Genomic DNA, 21943 nt, shown 5'->3' on the forward strand with positions numbered 1-21943 from the left:
CAATAAAAAGAAATGAAAAACAACAACATCAGCATTTTTTATTAGTCCATGACCTCAAGCCAAACGAATAATCCCAAAATTGTAAAATTCCGAAGGTCAACTAACAAAACTAAAAAAAAAATTATTTCTATAGAAAATGTTGTCAATTTTTTTTTCTATAGAAACTTTAAACTTAATTATATACTTATTTAATCGGCCTTTTTTAGTTTAATATATACCATATATAAATATTACGGTGTTAGGAAGTTTTAAGATACCTTGCCATCGGCAATTGTTACCGCAACCCAAGTAATACGATTGTGGATAACAGTCTTCAGTAGAAGTTTCTACGCAATCCATGGTGGAGGGTACATAAGCTTCGGCCTGGCCGAACTTACGGCCTTATATACTTGTTTTTCGTTCGTTTTTTTATCTATATTTCAAGTAAAAACGTCATTGGAATAAAGTACTGAAAAACATATCATAGTTTTGAACGTCTTTTTGCTTTCTAGACAAGATACAAAAATTCACAAAAATGTACGCACAATTTCATTAATTTTAAAGAAGTTTTCAGAAATATTTAATACAAGTTGACTTAAGTCAAACAAAATTTTCTTCTTCTACCCATTTTTAAGTCGACTCACCTAACTACAATGGAAACCAACTTCATTGAAAAGTTTGGATGGATTTTTGGACAAAGAAAAAACTTTATATCGGAGAAATGCCGCTCCTATGCCAAGCAAAATTCGCATTTGTGTTTTAAGGACTCTTTGGTCTCACGACAATATTTGTTTCAGTACAACGTCTTTACCATTAATGAGCCTATGCTAATTTTACGACCGGATACTGTTATCATGACAATCGCAAATGGTCGTTATGGGTTCCTTCTTTTATTTATTCAGTTCAGTTCATTTCAGTACGTGTTTTATGTTTATTTTTAAATTATTTTCAATTTTCATTTTGTGGTGTCTGTGGTTATGGCTGGGTTAACATTTTTGGTGTTGAGACTGCGTTGATGTTTTTATTTCACGAATGTTTGTGTTTATGTTGTTTACTTTTATTTAACGTATTCCACAAAACTGGGCGAATGCTATGATATAACCGTTAATACAAACCATCATGATGGTGCTTAACAATCATCGTAAAAAGGGCTTAAATCATTTGCCATAAAATCTTAGTCATGACAAGTGCGCATGAGCACCACACATTTGGCTCCACAATGGCGATTGTGAAGAAGTGCTATGGGGGCCAAGTGCAAGATACTCAACGACATGCATTAGCTGTGGTGTGTTGGTGTTGGTGTTGAAATGTGTCAAAAACGATAAGAAATTCCTGACTCAAGTGGTTTTTGTATTCGATACATACCCGGTTACCTGAAATCGATTCAAGGTCAAGTGAATTAATTGTTCATTTCCATAAAAATACGGGGGTCCATTTTAGTACGTTTTCATCTTGAATACCTTTTTGTGCTTGCGTTCCTCATATCACCCAGAAAGCTTTGGTATTTTCAGAAGCCAATTTAAAGGAAAACAAAAATTGACAACTATTCGCCAAGCGCTCCATCATCATATCTGAAATAAAGTTATTTTCCCTTTCATTGTCACTTTCACCTTAAAGTGATCATGTAATTTTTTCGCTTCTCTTAAAGGCAGACAATTAAATCAGCACTTGTTTTTCGTGCACTTGTTTTTCGTATACATTAAATTATTCGAAAAAGAAAATATAATTTAGTATAATTATGTTTGTAATTATTATTGTAAATGTGATACCAAGAGTTTAAGGCAAAGGGACTGAATTAAAAACAAGTGCATACGGTCGTAAGTTCGGCCAGGCCGAAGCTTATGTACCCTCCACCATGGATTGCGTACACGCAAAGAAAAAAAAAAAACGTTTGGAAAACGTGTACCGAAAACGTTTTTCTTTTGTTAGAGTTTTTTGAATTGCTTCGAAAATTTTAAACTTTTATCACCAAAAAAATCGGTTGTACAAAATTTTTATTTTTTCAATAAAAAATAATTAGTTTTGAACCAACTACACAGTCCATTTCGTTTATATGAAACACTGTTCTTTTCTCACTTTAGGTCTTAATAACACACATTATACAGTTCAAAATTTAATATACCACAATGTAATGTTGAACATTTTTTCGGAATCTTCCGAACATATCTGGAATATATTTACAAAAAAAAAAACACTTTGGTCGAAGCAGGGATCAAACCCACGACCCTTGGCATGCAAGTCGGACGTAGCAACCATTGCTCCACGGTGCCAAACTAAATGTTTGTTTCTGTTAAATAAACTTTGTTTATTCGGTTCGTGGGCGCCGCAAGCTATGCTATATAAATATAACTTATATGGATATTTATCTATTGATGACCATAACAGGTACATAGCTCAGTGGTTAGTGTTGGCTTACAAAGTGCATGGTCCGCGGTTCGATTCTCCGTCCAGGCGAAAGGTAAAAAAATTTTAAAAAGTTATAAAATCGTATAATTTCTTCTACATTGATGGTATTACAGGAAAAGGTGTTAAGAACTAAAAAACCTCGTAGATGTGAGAAAGATGTGAGGGAAAATGCAATTTCATAAAGAGTTTGTCTTTATGAAATTGTTTTTACATCCTGGAAAACAATAAACGTGTATCACAAAAAGTATATACTTTTCTTCCAAATACACTTCATTACAGCGAGAAGCAAATGAGAAACGAACCTTGTTTGCCTAAAATTTCGTTTGGGAGGAAAGAATTATTCTTTTGCGGGTAGAAACTTCTACTGTAGACTGTCATCCACAATCGAATTACTTGGGTTGCGGTAACACCTGCCGTTGGCAAGGTATCTTAAAACTACCTAACACCGTAATATATACCACATAGTCCATACGTGTTATATATTAAACTAAAAAAGGCCGATTAAATACGTATATAATTAAGTTTAAAGTTTCTATAGAAATAAAATTTTGACAACATTTTCTATAGAAGTAAAATTTGGAAAAAATTTTCTATAGAAATAAAATTTGGATAAAATTTTCTATAGAAATAAAATTCTGACAAAATTTTCTATAGAAATAAAATTTTGACAAAATTTTCTATAGAAATAAAATTCTGACAAAATGTTCTTTAGAAATAAAATTTTGACAAAATTTTCTATAGAAATAAAATTTTGACAAAATTTTCTATAGAAATAACATTTTGACAATGTTTTCTATAAAAATAAAATTTTGGTAGATTATTTTTGGCTCGAGTGGCAACCATGATTATGAACCGATAAGGACCAATTTTTGTGTGATTTTGGATCGCCTATATATAATTATAGACCGATATGGACCAATTTTGGCATGGTTATTAGCGGCCTTATACTAACACCACGTTGCAAATTTCAACCGGATCGGATGAATTTTGCTCCTCCAAGAGGCTCCGGAGATCAAATCTGGGGAACGGTTTATATGGGTGCTATATATAATTATGGACCGATATGGACCAATTCTTGCGTGTTTGTTGGAGACCACATTCTAACGCCACGTTGCAAATTTCAACCGGATCGGATGAATTTTGCTCCTCCAAGAGGCTCCGGAGATCAAATCTGGGGAACGGTTTATATGGGTGCTATATATAATTATGGACCGATATGGACCAATTCTTGCGTGTTTGTTGGAGACAACATTCTAACACCACGTTCCAAATTTCAACCGGATCGGATGAATTTTGCTCCTGCAAGAGGCTCCGAAGGACAAATCTGGGGATCGATTTATATGGGGGCTATATATAATTATGGACCGATATGGATCAATTCTTGCATGGTTGTTAGAGACCAGAACTAACACCACGGACCAAATTTCAATCGGATCGGATGACTTTTGCTCCTTTAAGAGGCTCCGGAGGTCAAATCTGGGGATCGGTTTATATGGGGGCTATATATAATTATGGGCCGATGTGGACCAATTTTTGCATGGTCATTAGAGAACATATACCAACACCATGTATCAAATTTCAGCCGGATCGGATGAAATTTGCTTCTCTTAGAGGCTCCGCAAGCCAAATCGGGGGATCGGCTTATATAGGGACTATATATAATTATGGACCGATGTGGACCAGTTTTTGCATGGTTGTTAGAGACCATATACTAACACGATGTACCAAATTTCAGCCGGATGGTATAAAATTTGGTTCTCTTAGAGGCTCCGCAAGCCAAATCGGGGGATCGGTTAATATGGGAGCTATATGTAATTATGAACCGATATGGACCAATTCTTGCACGATTGTTAGAGACCATATACTTACACCATGTACCGGATCGGATGAAATTTGCTTCTCTTTGAGCAATCGCAAGCCAAATTTGTAGGTCCTTTTATATGGGGGCTATACGTAAAAGAGGACCGATATGGACCAATTTTTGCATGGTTGTTAGAGACTATATACTAACACCATATACCAAATTTCAGCCGGATCGGATGAAATTTGCTTCTCTTAGAGCAATCGCAAGCCAAATTTGGGGGTCCGTTTATATGGACCGTAAAAGTGGACCGATATGGCCCATTTGCAATACCATCCGACCTACATCAATAACAACTACTTGTGCCAAGTTTCAAGTCGATAGCTTATTTCGTTCGGAAGTTAGCGTGATTTCAACAGACGGACGGACGGACATGCTCAGATCGACTCAGAATTTCACCACGACCCAGAATATATATACTTTATGGGGTCTTAGAGCAATATTTCGATGTGTTACAAACGGAATGACAAAGTTAATATACCCCCATCCTATGGTGGAGGGTATAAAAAATGTTTTGTGGCTGTATGCATACACGCAAAGAAAAAGAACGTTTGGGCAACGTATAGCGAAAACGTTTTTCTTTTGTTAGAGTTTTTTGAATTTCTTCGAAAATTTTAAACTTTTATCACTAAAAAAATCGTTTGTTACAAAATTTTTATTTTTTCAATAAAAAATATTTAGGTTTGAACCAACAACACAGTCCATTTCGTTTATATCAAGCACTGTTCTTTTCTGACTTTAAGTCAATAATAAGACACATTTAACAGTTTCATAGTAAAAATTTAATATAGTAGTGCACTGACAAAAATATTGTCGTGAGGTCAAATATTTCATGTCTTTAAAATACGAATGCAAATTTTTCTTAGCATAGAAGACACATTTCTCTAATATAAAGTTTTTTTCCTTGTCCAAAAGTCGATAAAGTTTTCAATGAAGTCGTATTGTCCTTATAATTAGGTGATTTGACTTCAAAATGGGTATCATAACCAAGGCCGTATTCAGGGGGGGGGGGATGAGGGGGATCAAACCCCCCCGAAATGAATGAATATTTTTATATAAATAAATATATATTTTTAGCTGCATACACCCAGAAAAAAGTGCCTTCGAAACTAAAGGAAAAAATTTTCATCAATACAGTTTATCCATTTTATTTCCATTAAGGTAAATTTTTGTGAAAAATAATAAAATTTACTCGTTTCAGTAAAAAAATCCTAAACTGTAAGCAGTTAGGAATAGTTCATTAACTAGAATAAGGCATGGAATTTTACTCATACTATTTTCTTCGCTGGGTATAAGAATTTACTACTGAAAAAGAAAATTTTATTCACCGATAACAAAGCATTCGTAAAAATAAACAAAAACCGAACTAAAACCAAGTTTCCTCAAAATTAGTAAAATTTCTTATAAAATGATAATTGCGACTTCCTTTATAATAGAAAGTTTTTCATACATACGAACAACACTTGGCATAGAAAAATATTTTAGTTCATTCGTACTAAGAAGTATGCAATCCTTTCAAAACTTAAGGAAACACACTTGTTAGAATATAGGAAATTTTCCTAAATTTCTATTGTCTACTTGTAATCGATACCTGTCATCGTAATCGATGTGTTTGCGCGTGGGTGTAATCGATATATTTGCGCGTCGGTTGTTTTTTTAGTTGGAATCGCGTTGTTTTGGTATACGGAGAGATTGTTAAAAAATAATATGGTAAAATAATATAATAAATAACAAATAAAATATATAAAATATTTGTTATTTTAAATTAGTGAGAAAAATTTTCGTTTTTTTAAATAAATCTATCAATGTTCGTGATAGTGTATAAAGAAAGAAAACACCAGCAGAATAACAACCCTTTCATTTGTCTTCATTTTGGAATCTTCAATTATCAGGTAATATTCAGTGACGCTAACCTTTTGCAACAAAAATGTTTTATAATTTTTTATATTTGTAGGTATTGAAATTGTAAAAGGAGGACAAAATCGTTAGGCAGCAACTTATTAAAAGTGAAAAGTACAAGAAGAAGAAAAAGTGCGATTTACAGTTGATAATATCACACGGAAATTGGAAATAGTGGAATAATAAACTAATATTTCAAAGAGATTCGATGCTGTTGATTTTTAATAAATATATTCAATATATTAATAAAACATGTCTTTTATTGAAGATAAAATTGCTTATAGAAATAAATAAAATTGTATTTAAAAACGAAGGTAAGCAGTTCTAATTATGAAGTAAAAGTTTTACCACAAATGTGTAAGATTTGTCGAAATGAATGAAAAAATTTCAATAAAATCATTCCATATATGAATTCAAATTAGTTAAATTTTTTCATTCTGTAGTATAGTGGTATATAAATATAGGAAAATGTTAACTAATATATGGAATGCATTATTCCTAATTTCTACGAAAATCACATCGTTCAAACAAATAAAAATGTCTTTGGCGCTATACGAAGTTCAACTTTCTTCACAATGAGTTCATTTTAACTTAAAGAAGGGGTCACTTTTTTCTGGGTGTAGAAAAATCTTATTGAAGATGTTGAAGAAAAGCTGGAGATTTTATTTTGAAAAACGCTTACCTATAAAACTTGCACAAATCATAGAATACTAGTTGAAAAGCCCGTCAAACGATGTCGAAAAAAAAACAAATTGTTTTTGTTCTCGCACCACAAATTTCATTTTTGGAAAATGTATTTCTGTTTTTTATGTGTGTTTGTTGTTCTTTTTGTGAACATGACTCGCTTTGTTTGGCCATAGCAACAACAACGAAACAGCCAAACACACATGTGTAAATGAAATGGCGCAAAACCTGCGAAAAGAACCTGCCTAATTCAGCGATGGAAGCAATAAAGAGATATTTCCAAACGTGCATATTCTTTTAAAAATTTTGGTCAGTTTGCCAGTTACTCAGGGATGGAAAATACAATTTTTAAGAAAGTACAAAAAAGGTATTTTTTGAGCGGAAAGGTACTTTTTACTAAATTTCAACAAAAATTTCACTGGAAGATTATTGTCAAGAGACTGAATTTTAAAGAAAATAAAATTTTGACAAAATTTTCTATATAAATAAAATTTTGCAAAAATTTCTATAAAAATAAAATTTTGCAAAAAAACTCTATAGAAAAAAATTTTGCAAAATTTTTTCTATAGAAATAAAATTTTGCAAAAAGTTCTTATAGAAATAAAATTTTTACAAAATTTTCAATTGAAATAAAATTTTCACAAAATTTTCTATAAAAATAAAATTTTGCAAAAATTCTATATAGAAATAAAATGTTGACAACATTTTCTACCGAAATAAAAAATCGATAATATAGAATCGCTTTCTTTTTTCGACTAAAACATTCTTGAAGTTCAATAAAATCCTGTTTTTGACTATGTCTTTTACAAAATCGAGATTTTCTTCCCACATGAACATGTCTGTTTTGTCATATTTGTGAAAGACTATTAGCAAATAAGGTTGATAAAGACTTTCTCAAAATATTAAACTATTTTTTCAAAGCTATTGTAGCATAAATCTGATATCGATTCAAAAATATCTACGCAAAAGGTACTAAATCTTTCGCGGGAGTACTACGGTACTGACCGGGGTGAAAAAGTTTTGAAAAATGTACTATAGTACTGCAGTTACTACATGCTCATCCGAACGTTCATTTTCAACAATGAAGAGATTAAAGACGTATCTTAGAAATTGGACTAGCGAGAGTAGACTCAAAGGATTGGCATTAATGTCGGTTCATCGCCGAATAAATGTGCCGACTGAAGAAATCATTGATTTATTTGCTGCCCAAAAAGCCCGTCGGCTCAATTTAATATTATAAAACAAGTAAGGAAAGTCTAAAGTCGGGCGGGGCCGACTATATTATACCCTGCACCACTTTGTAGATCTAAATTTTCGATACCATATCACATCCGTCAAATGTGTTGGGGGCTATATAAAAAGGTTTGTCCCAAATACATACATTTAAATATCACTCGATCTGGACAGAATTTGATAGACTTCTACAAATCTATAGACTCAAAATTTAAGTCGGCTAATGCACTACAGTGGAACACAATATTAGTAAAAAATATGTGAAACATTTAAATCTGAAGCAATTTTAAGGAAACTTCGCAAAAGTTTATTTATGATTTATCGCTCGATATATATGTATTAGAAGTTTCGGAAAATTAGAGTAATTTTTACAACTTTTATACTAAGCAGTGGCGATTTTACAAGGAAAATGTTGGTATTTTGACCATTTTTGTCGAAATCAGACAAACATATATATGGGAGCTATATCCAAATCTGAACCGATTTCAATAAAATTGCGCACACATGACTATATTACTAATTGTACTCCTAGTGCAAAATTTCAAGCTAATCGGGATAAAACTCTGGCTTCTGGGTCCATATAAGTGCATATCGGGCGAAAGATATATATGGGAGCTATATCTAAATCTGAATCGATTTCAACCAAAATTTGCACGCATAGCTATAATGCTAAATCTACTCCCTGTGCAAAATTTCAACCAAATTGGTCCAAAACTCTGGCTTTTATGACCATATTAGTCCATATCGGACGAAAGATATATATGGGAGCTATATCTAAATCTGAATCGATTTCAATCAAATTTTGCACACTTTACTATACTACTAATTGTACTCCTAGTGCAAAATTTTAAGCATATTAGCGTAAAACTCTGGCTTCTGGGGCAATATAAGTCCATATCGGGCGAAAGATATATATGGGAGCTATATCTAAATCTGAACCGATTTCAATCAAATTTTTCACACTTGACTATACGACTAAGCGTTATGTTTGTACAAAATTTCAAGCAATTCGGTATATTTGAAGGCGATTGGAAGTAAATTGAAGGCGATTGGACTTAAATTGCGACCTAGACTTTGATCACAAAAATGTGTTCACAGACAGACGGATGGACGGACGGACGGATGGACGGACGGACGGATGGACGGACGGGCGGACGGACGGACGGACGGACAGACGGACATGGTTATATCGACTCAGAGACCCACCCTGAGCATTATTGCCAAAGACACCATGTGTCTATCTCGTCTCCTTCTGGGTGTTACAAATATATGCACTAACTTATAATACCCTGTTCCACAGTGTGGCGCAGGGTATAAAAATTTTGTCAAAATTTTATTTCTATAGCAAATTTTGTCAAAATTTTATTTCTATAGCAAATTTTCTCAAAATTTTATTTTTTTAGAAAAAAATTTCAACATTTTATTTCTATAGCAAATTTTCTCAAAATTTTATTTCTTGCTGATACTCACTGCTAAGATGAAAACTTGTAAAAATGACTCAAATTTTCCTAGACCTCTAATACATATCTATCGACTGATGAATCATAAATGCATTTTTGCGAAATTTCCTAAAAATTAATGAATATTTCCCATATTTATACGCTGCGCCACACTGTGCCCAAAATTTTGTAGAAGTCTGACAAAATATTGTCCAAATCGGCGCAGTTTTAAATATTGGTTAATGGGAACATAAACCTTTATATAAAGCATTCAACAAATTTGAAGGACTTGAGATTTTATCGAAATGTAGATCTAAATACAAAGTTCTGCAGGGTATATTATAGTCAGCCCCGCCCGACTGCAGACTTTCCTTATTTGTCTTTTACTAAAATTGTGGTTCGTCCCATAACGTTAGATTTAAATTTTAAATACATAGATTTTGTAAAAGTGTATACAATTTTGTCTAAATCGGTTCAGATTCAAATTCATGCATATGGAAATATAAACCTTTACATAGCTCGTAACAAACTTAAAGATTTGAGATGGTATCAATAATTTTTTATTTATTAAACATAGGACCGAAATTGCCTTAAATTTGAAATATAGAGGTTAATTGGCATCAAATGTGAAATTACGATCTTTTTGCATACATAAATAAATACGATAATTTATATCGATCCATTTACGGTACCCTTCCATTTTAGTCTATTTGTATTAATCAAAAATTCGAATCTCCAAATTACAACTCCCTAACCCATTATCTTCTCATATGTCTTTCCAGGTCTACTCTCCGTCATATTTGTGCACAAATCATGCGCCCACGAAGACGATGACTTTGAACCGCGACACTTGACTAATGACCAATGTAAGTATAGAGTCCTCCTCAAAAGGGAGACCACCCTAGCATAGTTATCGACAAAACAAGTCTTGATTTATAACTACTTTTAAGGCAGCGTCTTTTTTCCAGTCACAATCGGATTCGCCGTTTTCCAGGCAACTGCCAAAACCAGCATATGCGAGTAGAATTGGTCGAACTAGGGATCTGAAACTTAATGTGGACTCGGGATCAGAGTCGGAAAGTAGTAATGATAGTGAAGATGCCTTCGACGATGATGACACTGAGGAGGGATCAACAGAGTATTATGATGACGACAGTGATGAAAGCTCGAGTACTTCCAATGCAAGTGAAAATAGTGGAAGCGATGAATCCCTACCTAGATTGCTATCACAATCCGCCTTCAATAGGATATCCGAAACATTGGGAGCCTTAAATACGGTGGGGCATTTACTGGTGGATATGACACGGGGAGGTCAAGACAGTAAAACTGAACCCACAGTAGAGGCAGTGTCATCTTCCAGCACGACAACAACCACCACAGAATCCTCGCCAAAAGAAGATGACAATTCTGCTAAGGTTTCAGGTGTTTCCAAAACCGAAAGTACCATTGACTCGGCAAAAAGTCCCAATTCTATACAGGTGGCTACCAAACGCGTTGGTCAAGATGATGGTGCTATCAAACCTATGTTTGTCGAAAATAAGGAAGTTAAGAAGAGGAAGAAAAAGAAGAAGAACAAGAACAAGACTAAGAAGACCAATGGAGATTTGACAACCAATTCCACCACCACTTTATCTAAAGTACCGACAACATTGAGACCCACTACTCTTAGGCCTACAACCTTAAACAATGATCAACAGGCTTTGGCAAATGAAGAAACATCAGCCAAAGATGTTGAAAATCGTTGCAAAACTCCTAGTGGTCGTCCTGGACGTTGTGAAGATCTAAGCAGTTGTCCAGCTTTGCTATTGAATCTCAGTAGCCTTCGGGAGTCTTTATGTTTTAAGAGTCTCTTTGTACCCGGAGTATGTTGTCCTCTACCAGAAACTCCCACAGTCTTGACAACTCAAAGGCCTTTGAAATTGACTACGAGGGCTCCCACCACCGTGGCAACAACAACAAAACGTCCTACATCCAATCGTCCCTCATCACCAAGTTTGGTTTTGAGACCTCAGAGTAAACCTTCTTCGACAACTACAACAACTAGCACAACAGCAAATCCCTTGGATTCTAATGATCTCGAACTTTTGGGCACTAACAATATTGTAGATCCAGAAGATTGTGGACAACAAGAGTACTCGACAGGACGTATAGTGGGTGGTGTCGAATCACCCAATGGTCAATGGCCTTGGATGGCAGCCATTTTCTTACATGGTCCTAAGCGTACGGAATTCTGGTGTGGAGGATCATTGATCGGTTCCAAATACATTCTAACAGCGGCACATTGTACCAGAGATTCCCGACAGAAACCGTAAGTATGAAAGGAGCGAGCGTAAGAAGAAATAAAATATTCTATTGACATTAATTACGAAAATAATTGGACCAATTAATTTTCAATAGAAAGTGCTTCAATCACGATAATATCAATCACCAATATTAATTAGAATATTAATTGATCCATTTAAAACTTTAATTGATTTACTTAGTTTAGTGTACTCAGAGAAAAATATTTTTTTTGTTTACGGAATTATTGATCCCATTAATTTTTCATTTAAAATTGCTTTAATCATGGAATATAGATCGGCGAAGTTGCATATAATTGAAATATTAATTTAGACAAAACAAGTAAGGAAAGTCTAAAGTCGGGCGGGGCCGACTATATTATACCCTGCACCACTTTGTAGATCTAAATTTTCGATACCATATCACATCCGTCAAATGTGTTGGGGGCTATATATAAAGGTTTGACCCAAACACATACATTTAAATATCACTCGATCTGGACAGAATTTGATAGACTTCTACAAAATCTATAGATTCAAAATTTAAGTCGGCTAATGCACTAGGGTGGAACACAATATTAGTAAACAAATATGGGAAACATTTAAATCTGAAGCAATTTTAAGGAAACTTCGCAAAAGTTTATTTATGGTTTATCACTCGATACATATGTATTAGAAGTTTAAGAAAATTAGAGTAATTTTTACAACTTTTCGGCTAAGCAGTGGCGATTTTACAAAGAAAATGTTGGTATTTTGACCATTTGTGTCGAAATCAGAAAACATATATATGGGATCTATATCTAAATCTGAACCGATTTCAACCAAATTGGGCACGCATAGCTATGATGCTAATTCTACTCCCTGTGCACAATTTCAACTAAATCGGAGTAAAAAATTGGCCTCTGTGGTCATATGAGTGTAAATCGGGCGAAAGCAATATATGGCAGTTATATATAAATCTGAACCGATTTCAATCAAATTTGGCACACTTAACGGCACTACTAATTGTACTCCTAGTGCAAAATTTTAAACAAATTGGGCCAAAACTCTGGCTTCTAGGACGATATTAGTCAATATCGGGCGAAAGATATATATGGGAGCTATATCTAAATCTGAATCGAATTCAACCAAATTTGGCGCGCATAGATACAATGCTAAATCTACTCCCTGTGCAAAATTTCAACCAAATTGGGCCAAAACTCTGGCTTTTAGGACCATATTAGTCCATATCGGGCGAAATATATATATGGGAGCTATATCTAAATCTGAACCGATTTCAATCAAATTTTCCACACTTGACTATACTACCAATTGTACTCCTAGCGCAAAATTTCAACCAAATTCGGTCAAAAATTTGGCTTCTGGGGCCATATAAGTCCATATCGGGCGAAAGATATATATGGGAGCTATATCTAAATCTGAACCGATTTCAATCAAATTTTGCACACTTGACTATACGACTGAGTGTTATGTTTGTACAAAATTTTAAGCAAATCGGTATAAAACTCTGGCTGCTGGGTCCATATTAGTGCATATCGGGCGAAAGATATATATGGGAGTTATATCTAAATCTGAACCGATTTCTTCCAAAATCAATAGCGTTCTATTCTGACCCAAATTAGGAATATGTGCCAAATTTTAAGGCGATTGGACTTAAATTGCGACCTAGACTTTGATCACAAAAATGTGTTCACAGACAGACGGACATGGTTATATTGACTCAGGGACCCACCCTGAGCATTATTGCCAAAGACACCATGTGTCTATCTCGTCTCCTTCTGGGTGTAACAAACATATGCACTAACTTATAACACCCTGTTCCACAGTGTGGCGCAGGGTATAAAAATATTATTTGGTTTCAATCACGAAATTAATTTATATATTTAATTTGTAGTTACAACTGTTTCAATATAAGAATATATTTAAGTAGAAATTAATTGATTTCTTTCGATCATTTCACTAAATCTTTATTTTGATTCATTTAATTTATTTTAATTGTCAATTCATTTTTTAAATGAGCCTAATAAACTAATTTTTGGCTTCAATTACGAAATTAATTTTTATACCCTCCACCATAGGATGGGGGTATATTAACTTGGTCATTCCGTTTGTAACACATCGAAATATTGCTCTAAGACCCCATAAAGTATATATATTCTGGGTCGTGGTGAAATTCTGAGTTGATCTGAGCATGTCCGTCCGTCCGTCTGTTGAAATCACGCCAAATTCCGAACGAAACAAGCTATCGACTTGAAACTTGGCACAAGTAGTTGTTATTCATGTACACGGATGAAAAAGACTGTTTTTCATATGTTTGGCTATAAACATTATATGTTTGGAATACAAATTTTTAAACACAATATTTTTGAGTGCAAGCATATAATGTTCATAAACTAGCATAACATGTTTGGGACATATATGTTAATATGTTAGAACATATTATGTTTGGGACATAAAATGTTTGTAAATATAATATGCTTGGATGCAAACATATATTAATTTAGAAATAGCCTATAAACATATATGTGTTTAGTAGCTTGGAGCGCTATTTAACAGGGAGCGATATTGAATTAAGTTGGTGGTTGTTGTTTGTTATTACAAAATTAACATTTTATTTTTCCTTGGGCAATTGATCTGCTACTTCTTTGATCCTTACAAACTGTGTGGTCCGCTGTTCGAATCCCCGTCCGGCAAAAGGTAAAATTAAAATAAAAAAAAAATCATAAAATTGAATAATTTCTTCTACAATGTTTGTATCACAGAAAAAAGTGCTAAGAACTAAAAAATCTCGTGGAAGTGAGAAAGATGTGGGGGAATATACAATTAGGCAGAAACAAAATTTTGAGCATTCAGGTCGAAAACCTATGTTGTTAGCACCTATATTACCTGTTTATTTTCATAATTCATTATGATTGTAAATATAGAAATAAATAAATAAAATTTTGAGCACAATATTTTTTGGGAGAATTTTTTTAAGCATATAATATTTTTGGGTGCAAAATGCTTCCAAACATATTATATGTTCACATAATAACATATTGTTTTTTGGAAGACAACATTATTGAATTTGGATGCAAAAATACAAAATGTTTGGAACTTAGACTACCCAAACATATATTGTTTAGACCAATATGCTTTCAAACATATTATATATTGGAAGAGATCAAACATATAAATGTTTGGGCAATACCCAAAAATGTATATGCTTGAAGCAAAATATGTTTGGGAGTATATGTTACAGAAGCGATTTTTTGTGAGCGTGTAGGTCGGATGGTATTGCCAATGGGCCATATCGGTCCACTTTTACGTATAGCCCCCATATAAACGGACCCCCAAATTTGGGTTGCGAATCCTCTAAGAGAAGCAAATTTCATCCGATCCGACTCAAAATTTGGTACAAGGTGTTAGTATATGGTCTTTAACAACCATGCAAAAAGTGGTCCACGTATAGCCCCCATAAAAACCAACCGCCAGATTTGGCTTGCGGAGGCTCAAGCAGGAGCAAATTTCATCAGATCTGGTTGAAATTTGGTACGTGGTGTTAGTATATAACCTCTAACACCCATACAAAAATTGGTCCATATAGGTCCATAATTATATATAGCCCCTATATAAACCGATCCCCAGATTTTGCTTGCGGATCCTCTAGGAGGAACAAATTTCATCCGATCCGGTTGAAATCTGGTACGTGGTGTTAGTATATGGTCTCTAACATTCATGCTAAAATTGGTTCATATAGCTCCATAATTATATATAGCCCCCCTATAAACCGATCCCCAGGTTCGTATAGGTCCATAATTATATATAGCCCCATATAAACCGATCCCCAGATTTGACCTCCGGAGCCTCTTGGAGGAACAAATTTCGTCCGATTCGGTTGAAATTTTGTACGTTATATTAGTAAATGGTCTCTAACAACCATGCACATCGGTTTATAATTATATATAGCCCCCAATATATAATTATGGCCTAATATATACCCCGTAGGGACTAACTTCCAATTTAGGAACTTTAAGATACTTTGTCATCGGCAAGTATAAAAACAACTCAAGTAATTCGATTGTGGATAACAGTCTTTAGTACGCAAACCATGGTGGAGGCTACATAAGATTCGACCTGGTCGAACTTACGGCCGTATATACTCACAGATATAATTGACTATAAAGAATATACTTTATTAAAAAATAGTAGATTTCTTCGTCTGGTTTCAATTATTTGTTATTTGATTCAATAAAAATTTAATTGATTTTGAACGCAAAACTTAATACAACTTGAACATACCTTTTATACTCGTATAAGCCATATTATTTTCATTTTGAATAATTTTCTTTAACATTAAATTAATTAAAAAAGTAAGTCCTCAATAATGGAATTTAGTTTTATATTCAAAAAAAAAAAAATCAATTAAATTTTATTTGAACATGCCAACATTTTCTTTTTTTTTTTTAAATTGACAATGTTTTCAGCATGAATGAACTTTTAAATTGGAAATATTTTGGTGATATTTTCTTTCGTGGGTGATGGTATAGCTTTTTTATTAACAAAGTAATTGAATCAAATAATCGTTTAATGGAATATATTTACAAGTTCAATAAATATTTTAATTGAATTTAAATTTAAGATTTTTTCTGTGTACACACGAATTCATAACTTTCCCTTTTTTAGATTTGCTGCTCGTCAATTCACTGTACGATTGGGTGATATTGATCTGTCAACAGATGCGGAACCATCTGCTCCCGTTACATATGCCGTAAAAGAAGTTCGAGCTCATGAAAGGTAAAAGCAGGGATTCTTTTTCGAATTTCCAATCAAATGTTAATTCATATTTTTTTGTGTTTGCAGATTCTCTCGCATTGGTTTCTATAATGACATAGCCATTCTGGTTTTGGATAAACCTGTACGCAAATCGAAATATGTAATTCCAGTTTGTTTACCAAGAGCTGGTCGAATGCCACCTAAGGAACGATTACCTGGACGCCGAGGTACAGTTGTAGGCTGGGGCACAACATATTATGGGGGCAAGGAATCCACATCACAACGTCAAGCCGAATTACCCATTTGGCGTAATGAGGATTGTGATCGTTCCTATTTCCAACCAATTAATGAAAATTTCTTATGTGCCGGTTATTCCGACGGGGGTGTTGACGCCTGCCAGGTATGAGACTTTCATATGGAATCCCTAAGCACTATTGTACAACTTTGATATATTACAGGGTGATTCCGGTGGACCTCTTATGATGCGTTATGATTCCCGCTGGTTGCAATTGGGTGTGGTCTCGTTTGGTAACAAATGTGGTGAACCTGGTTATCCTGGTGTTTACACTCGTGTCTCTGAATATTTGGATTGGATTACTGAACATACCAAGGATTAAATATTCGCAGAGAGAGAGAGAGAAAGAGATAGAGTTCTTTGTTATGCATGTTTTTGGAAATATGACTAGTCCAAATTAATGAATTATCCTGTTGAATTTATTGGTATACTTTTGTAATTTATTGAACATTTCACCCCTACGATCCATATTAGTTTATATTTAATTTAATAAAATAATTTATTATATTTTTAATATAATCTAAAATATTTTTGTTAAATAATATACGATAACCCTACGGGGCTTAACCGAAGAAGATAAACTACGTTAGGTTGACGGTATAAGTAATAAGCATATACACAGTCTCACACAAGTTTACATACGATTAAAGAATTTGTATTTTATTTAAATAAAAAATATTATAAACATAATATAACAAAAAGTTTTTAGTGTGGTTTATAAACATCAACAAGAAACATGTTAAGTGAGAAGGTTAAAAACTCAGGGGTATGTAAACTTGTGTAAGACTGTGTATATGCTGGAAATATTAACTATTATTTAGTTAATATTTTCACTTGCCTTAGTTTTCCTAGACGATACGCTTCCCTAAAAGGACACTCACACAAGTAAACTCAGTTTAACCTTTTAATATCCACTTAGGAGGACATTCGAAACCGACAAAAAACTTTATTTCCGCACTTACACTAAAAAAAGTGAACTCTCTATTTCACTAAAGCCAATTTAACTTTATTTTCGTTCATGGAATTATTATGTTTCGAGAAAGTTACCTTTAATCTAATAATATTTTGCAAACGTTTGTTACATGAACTAAAAACAGGGGAAAAATTGTACACAAATTAAGCAAAAATATTTACTAAATTCGTACTTCTCACAAAACAGTTCATTATTTCTTTAAATTTGTAAATTTTACCAAAAATGCGTCTATCATGAACTTCGTATGTCACTAAAGACATTCTTGCATTTTTGAACTCCAATTTGTTCCTTCAAACTACAAAAGTTTATTTAGCAAGTGAAAAAAATTAATTATGTCTAATAAATTTTCTTGAATTTGTCGAAAAATATTTACTTATTTTTGGGATATCGTCGTGATGCTAGCGATTGTAAACTGTTTGGTTAAAATTTTCAAAAAGTATTCAAAATTTTCTAAAATTAACAAAAAGTTTTCTTCCTTGTGGGTTTACTGTTTTTTCAGTGTACAAGTAAAAATAGAAGAAAAACTAAAGTTTTTAACATTAGGTTTATTTCGGTAGTGAAAGGGTTAAAAACAAAAAAATCTCTGTAATCACCGATGGCATAAGTGAAATCTGTCTTCTTGCACACATTAGTAAATCTACACTGAAAAAAACAATATTGACCTTATATGAAAGATTAAGTAACCTAAAACACACAGTTTTCACAATATTATGGACAAATTTCTTATTTTTATACCCTCCACCATAGGATGGGGGGTATATTAACTTTGTCATTCCGTTTGTAACACATCGAAATATTGATCTAAGACCCCATAAAGTATATATATATTCTGGGTCGTGGTGAAATTCTGAGTCGATCTGAGCATGTCCGTCCGTCCGTCCGTCCGTCTGTTGAAATCACGCTAACTTCCGAACGAAACAAGCAATCGACTTGAAACTTGGCACAATTAGTTGTTATTGATGTAGGTCGGATGGTATTGCAAATGGGCCATATCGGTCCTCTTTTACGTATAGCCCCCATATAAACGGACCCCCAAATTTGGCATGCGAGGCCTCTAAGAGAAGCAAATTTCATCCGATCCGGCTGAAATTTGGTACATGGTGTTAGTATATGGTCTCTAGCAACCATACAAAAATTGGTCCACATCGGTCCACTTTTACGTATAGCCCCCATATAAACGGACCCCCAAATTGGGCTTGCGAATCCTCTAAGAGAAACAAATTTCATCCGATCCGGCTGAAATTTGGTACATGATGTAAGTATATGCTCTCTAATGACCATGCAAAAATTGGTCCATATCGGTCCATAATTCTATATATAGCCCCCATACGAACCGATCACCAGATTTGACCTCCGGAGCCTTTTGGAAGACCAAAATTCATCTGATTCAGTTGAAATTTGGTACGTGATGTTAATATATGGCCTCAAACACCCATGCAAAAATTGGTCGAAATCGGTCCATAATTATATATAGGCCCCGTATAAACCGATACCCAGATTTGACCTCCGGAGCATCTTGGAAGAGCAAAATTCTTCCCATTCGGTTGAAATTTGGTACGTGATGTTAGTATATGGTATCCAACAACCATGCAGGAATTGGTTCCTATCAGTCCATAATTATATATAGCTCCCATATAAACCGATCGCCAGATTTGACCTCCGGTGCCGTTTGGAGAAGCAAAATTCATCCGATCTGGTTGAAATTTGGTACGTGGTGGTAGTATATGATATTTAACAACCATGCCAAAAGTGGTCCATATCAGTCCATAATCATTTATAGCCCCCATATAAACCGATCCCGAGATTTGGTTTTGGAGCCTCTTGGAGGAGCAAATTTCATCCGAGTGAGTTGAAATTTGTGGATGACAGTCTTTCGTAGAATAGTGTTGTAAATTTTGATTACTTTTGACTACTCGTTACTACTCGTTACTTTTGAATTGAGTACTCGTTACTACTCGTTACTTTTATAAACAAATTAAAAAAGACATTGTGGGCACTTTTTAATAATATCTTCCTCTTTTTTAAATTTAAAAACAGTATAGAAAAGCAAATTACATTATCCAGTTTTATTCTAGTGTTATAAAATGTGGTGTTGTAGATATATCATTCAAATTTTTAGAGCCAATTTTGTATTCACTATTTGGTATTTTTTCGTCTATATACCCTATATCTAAATGACATTGTGTATTATTGATGCTTGCAATTTGCAAACTTTTTAAATCCACCATTGACAGTGGATGAAAATATTTAGCGATCATTTTTATCGTGAGACCCAATGTTGAAATTTTCCAAGGGTTTTTGAATAAGCTTGGGTACCTTCTCTGAAAACAATTGGATTGAACAAGCTGAAGTCAACGACATTATTATTCATACTATTCGCATGAGACGTGATCCATGTGATGCTTTAAATTATAGCTCCCACCTACACCCAATGCAAATTTTTTCAAATGCAAACATTTTTAAGAAATCAGATAAATTTTTCACTTTCTTCAAAGGTGAAGCCATATATCCTTTTCCTGTTATTTTAACTGATAAAACGATTTTCGAAAACTTCAATTAATATTTTCCCAGAAGTCAAGAATTTTACTTCCAAACCGCCAACTTACTTACCGTCAAAAGAAAAATATTGGCATTGAAGATATTGAGTACTCTTTTACTAGTAATGAGTACTCAAAAAATTAGTCAGTAACGAGTACTTGTAATAAAATACTCGTTACTTTCCCTATCGTAGAAGTTTCTACGCAATCCATGGTGGAGGGTACATAAGATTCGGCCTGGCCGAACTTACGGCCGTATATACTTGTTCATGTTAGTTTGTTATTTTCCATATAGCTCGAATAATAATGAATTGTAAATTTAGATATGGACAAATTTCTCTAAAATAAAGGCACCGTGGTGCAATGGTTAGCATGCCCACCTTGCATACACAAGGTCGTGGGTTCGATTCCTGCTTCGACCGAACACCAAAAAGTTTTTCAGCGTTAGATTATCCCACCTCAGTAATGCTGGTGACATTTCTGAGGGTTTCAAAGTTTCTCTAAGTGGTTTCACTGCAATGTGGAACGCCGTTCGGACTCGACTATAAAAAGGAGGTCCATTGTCATTGCTCTTAACATGGAATCGGGTAGCACTCAGTGATAAGAGGGAAATTGACCAATGTGGTATCACAATGGACTGAATAGTCTAAGTGAGCCTGATACATCGTGCTGTCACCTAACCTAACCTAACCTACAATAAAGAATAAAAAAGTATCGGTCCATGTTTTGGTATAGCACCCATATAGACCGATCTCCCGATTTCACTTCTTGGACTTAAAGGTGTGCCGAAAGTGGTGATTATCGGCCATGTTTTAATATAGCCCCCATATAGACCGATCTCCAGATTTTACTTCTTGGGCTTATAGAAACCGTAGTTTTTATCAAATTGGCACGAAATTGGAAATCTAGAATTATTTCGCCACCATAAAGAGGTGCGCTGAAAATGGTGAGTATCGGTCAATGTTTTAGTACAGCCCCCATATAGACCGATCTCCCAATTGTACTTTTTCGGATTGTAGAAACCGTAGTTGTTGTCCAATTTTTTAGAACTATAAATAGGTGTGCAAGAAATGATTTTATTGTTTGTGACTTGTGTTTATCCAATTGTTCTGAAATTTTAAATCTAAAAGTATTTTAGGACCATAAAGAGGTGTGTCGGTGAGTATCGGTCAAAGTTTTAGTATAGCCCCCTTAAGATCGATCTGTCGATCTCCTTGGGTTTCTAGAAACCGTAGTTTTGCCTGAAATTGTTTTTTAGACTCACAAAAATGTGTATCGGATTTAGTTTTTATCGGTCCATATGGTAAGGCCTCCATATAGACCGATTTCACTTCTTGAGTGTATAGAAGGCGCACTGATCATGAAAATTGCTTGAAACTGAATGTAAAATTTCCATATTTTACTTCTCGTAATCATTTAAATGATGGGGGTGAAAATCTACAGATTTTAAATTCCCAATCAAGATGATATTTCATCATTTTCTTGCACACTTACAAGAGATGTTAATGATTGCTCTAAAACTCAAACAAAAATGGTTCTTATAAATCCAGAATCTGATATAGTCTTCATAGGTAGAATCTTTAAATTTATCTTCGAGAAGTGT

The 21943-nt window shown here is 34.0% G+C and overlaps 1 protein-coding gene across 2 annotated transcripts in view; it reads left to right on the top strand.

Annotated features, from left to right (window-relative positions):
• LOC142221183 (proclotting enzyme) overlaps positions 1-17319 on the top strand; it is a 42887-nt gene extending 25568 nt beyond the window's left edge. The window contains exons 2-6 of one of the 2 annotated variants that reach the window (XM_075290764.1): positions 10284-10367; positions 10456-11809; positions 16446-16556; positions 16623-16935; positions 16994-17319. In XM_075290764.1, the coding sequence (XP_075146879.1) occupies positions 10284-10367; positions 10456-11809; positions 16446-16556; positions 16623-16935; positions 16994-17152 (2021 nt within the window). In that variant the 3' untranslated portion in view covers positions 17153-17319. Of the gene's footprint in view, positions 1-10283; positions 10368-10451; positions 11810-16445; positions 16557-16622; positions 16936-16993 lie in introns of those variants that run through there. The other variant, XM_075290765.1, reaches the window with a different exon arrangement.
• The last annotated feature ends 4624 nt before the right edge of the window (positions 17320-21943 follow it).

This window comes from Haematobia irritans, chromosome 1, assembly GCF_050003625.1.
Source record: "Haematobia irritans isolate KBUSLIRL chromosome 1, ASM5000362v1, whole genome shotgun sequence".
Lineage (NCBI taxonomy): Eukaryota > Metazoa > Arthropoda > Insecta > Diptera > Muscidae > Haematobia > Haematobia irritans.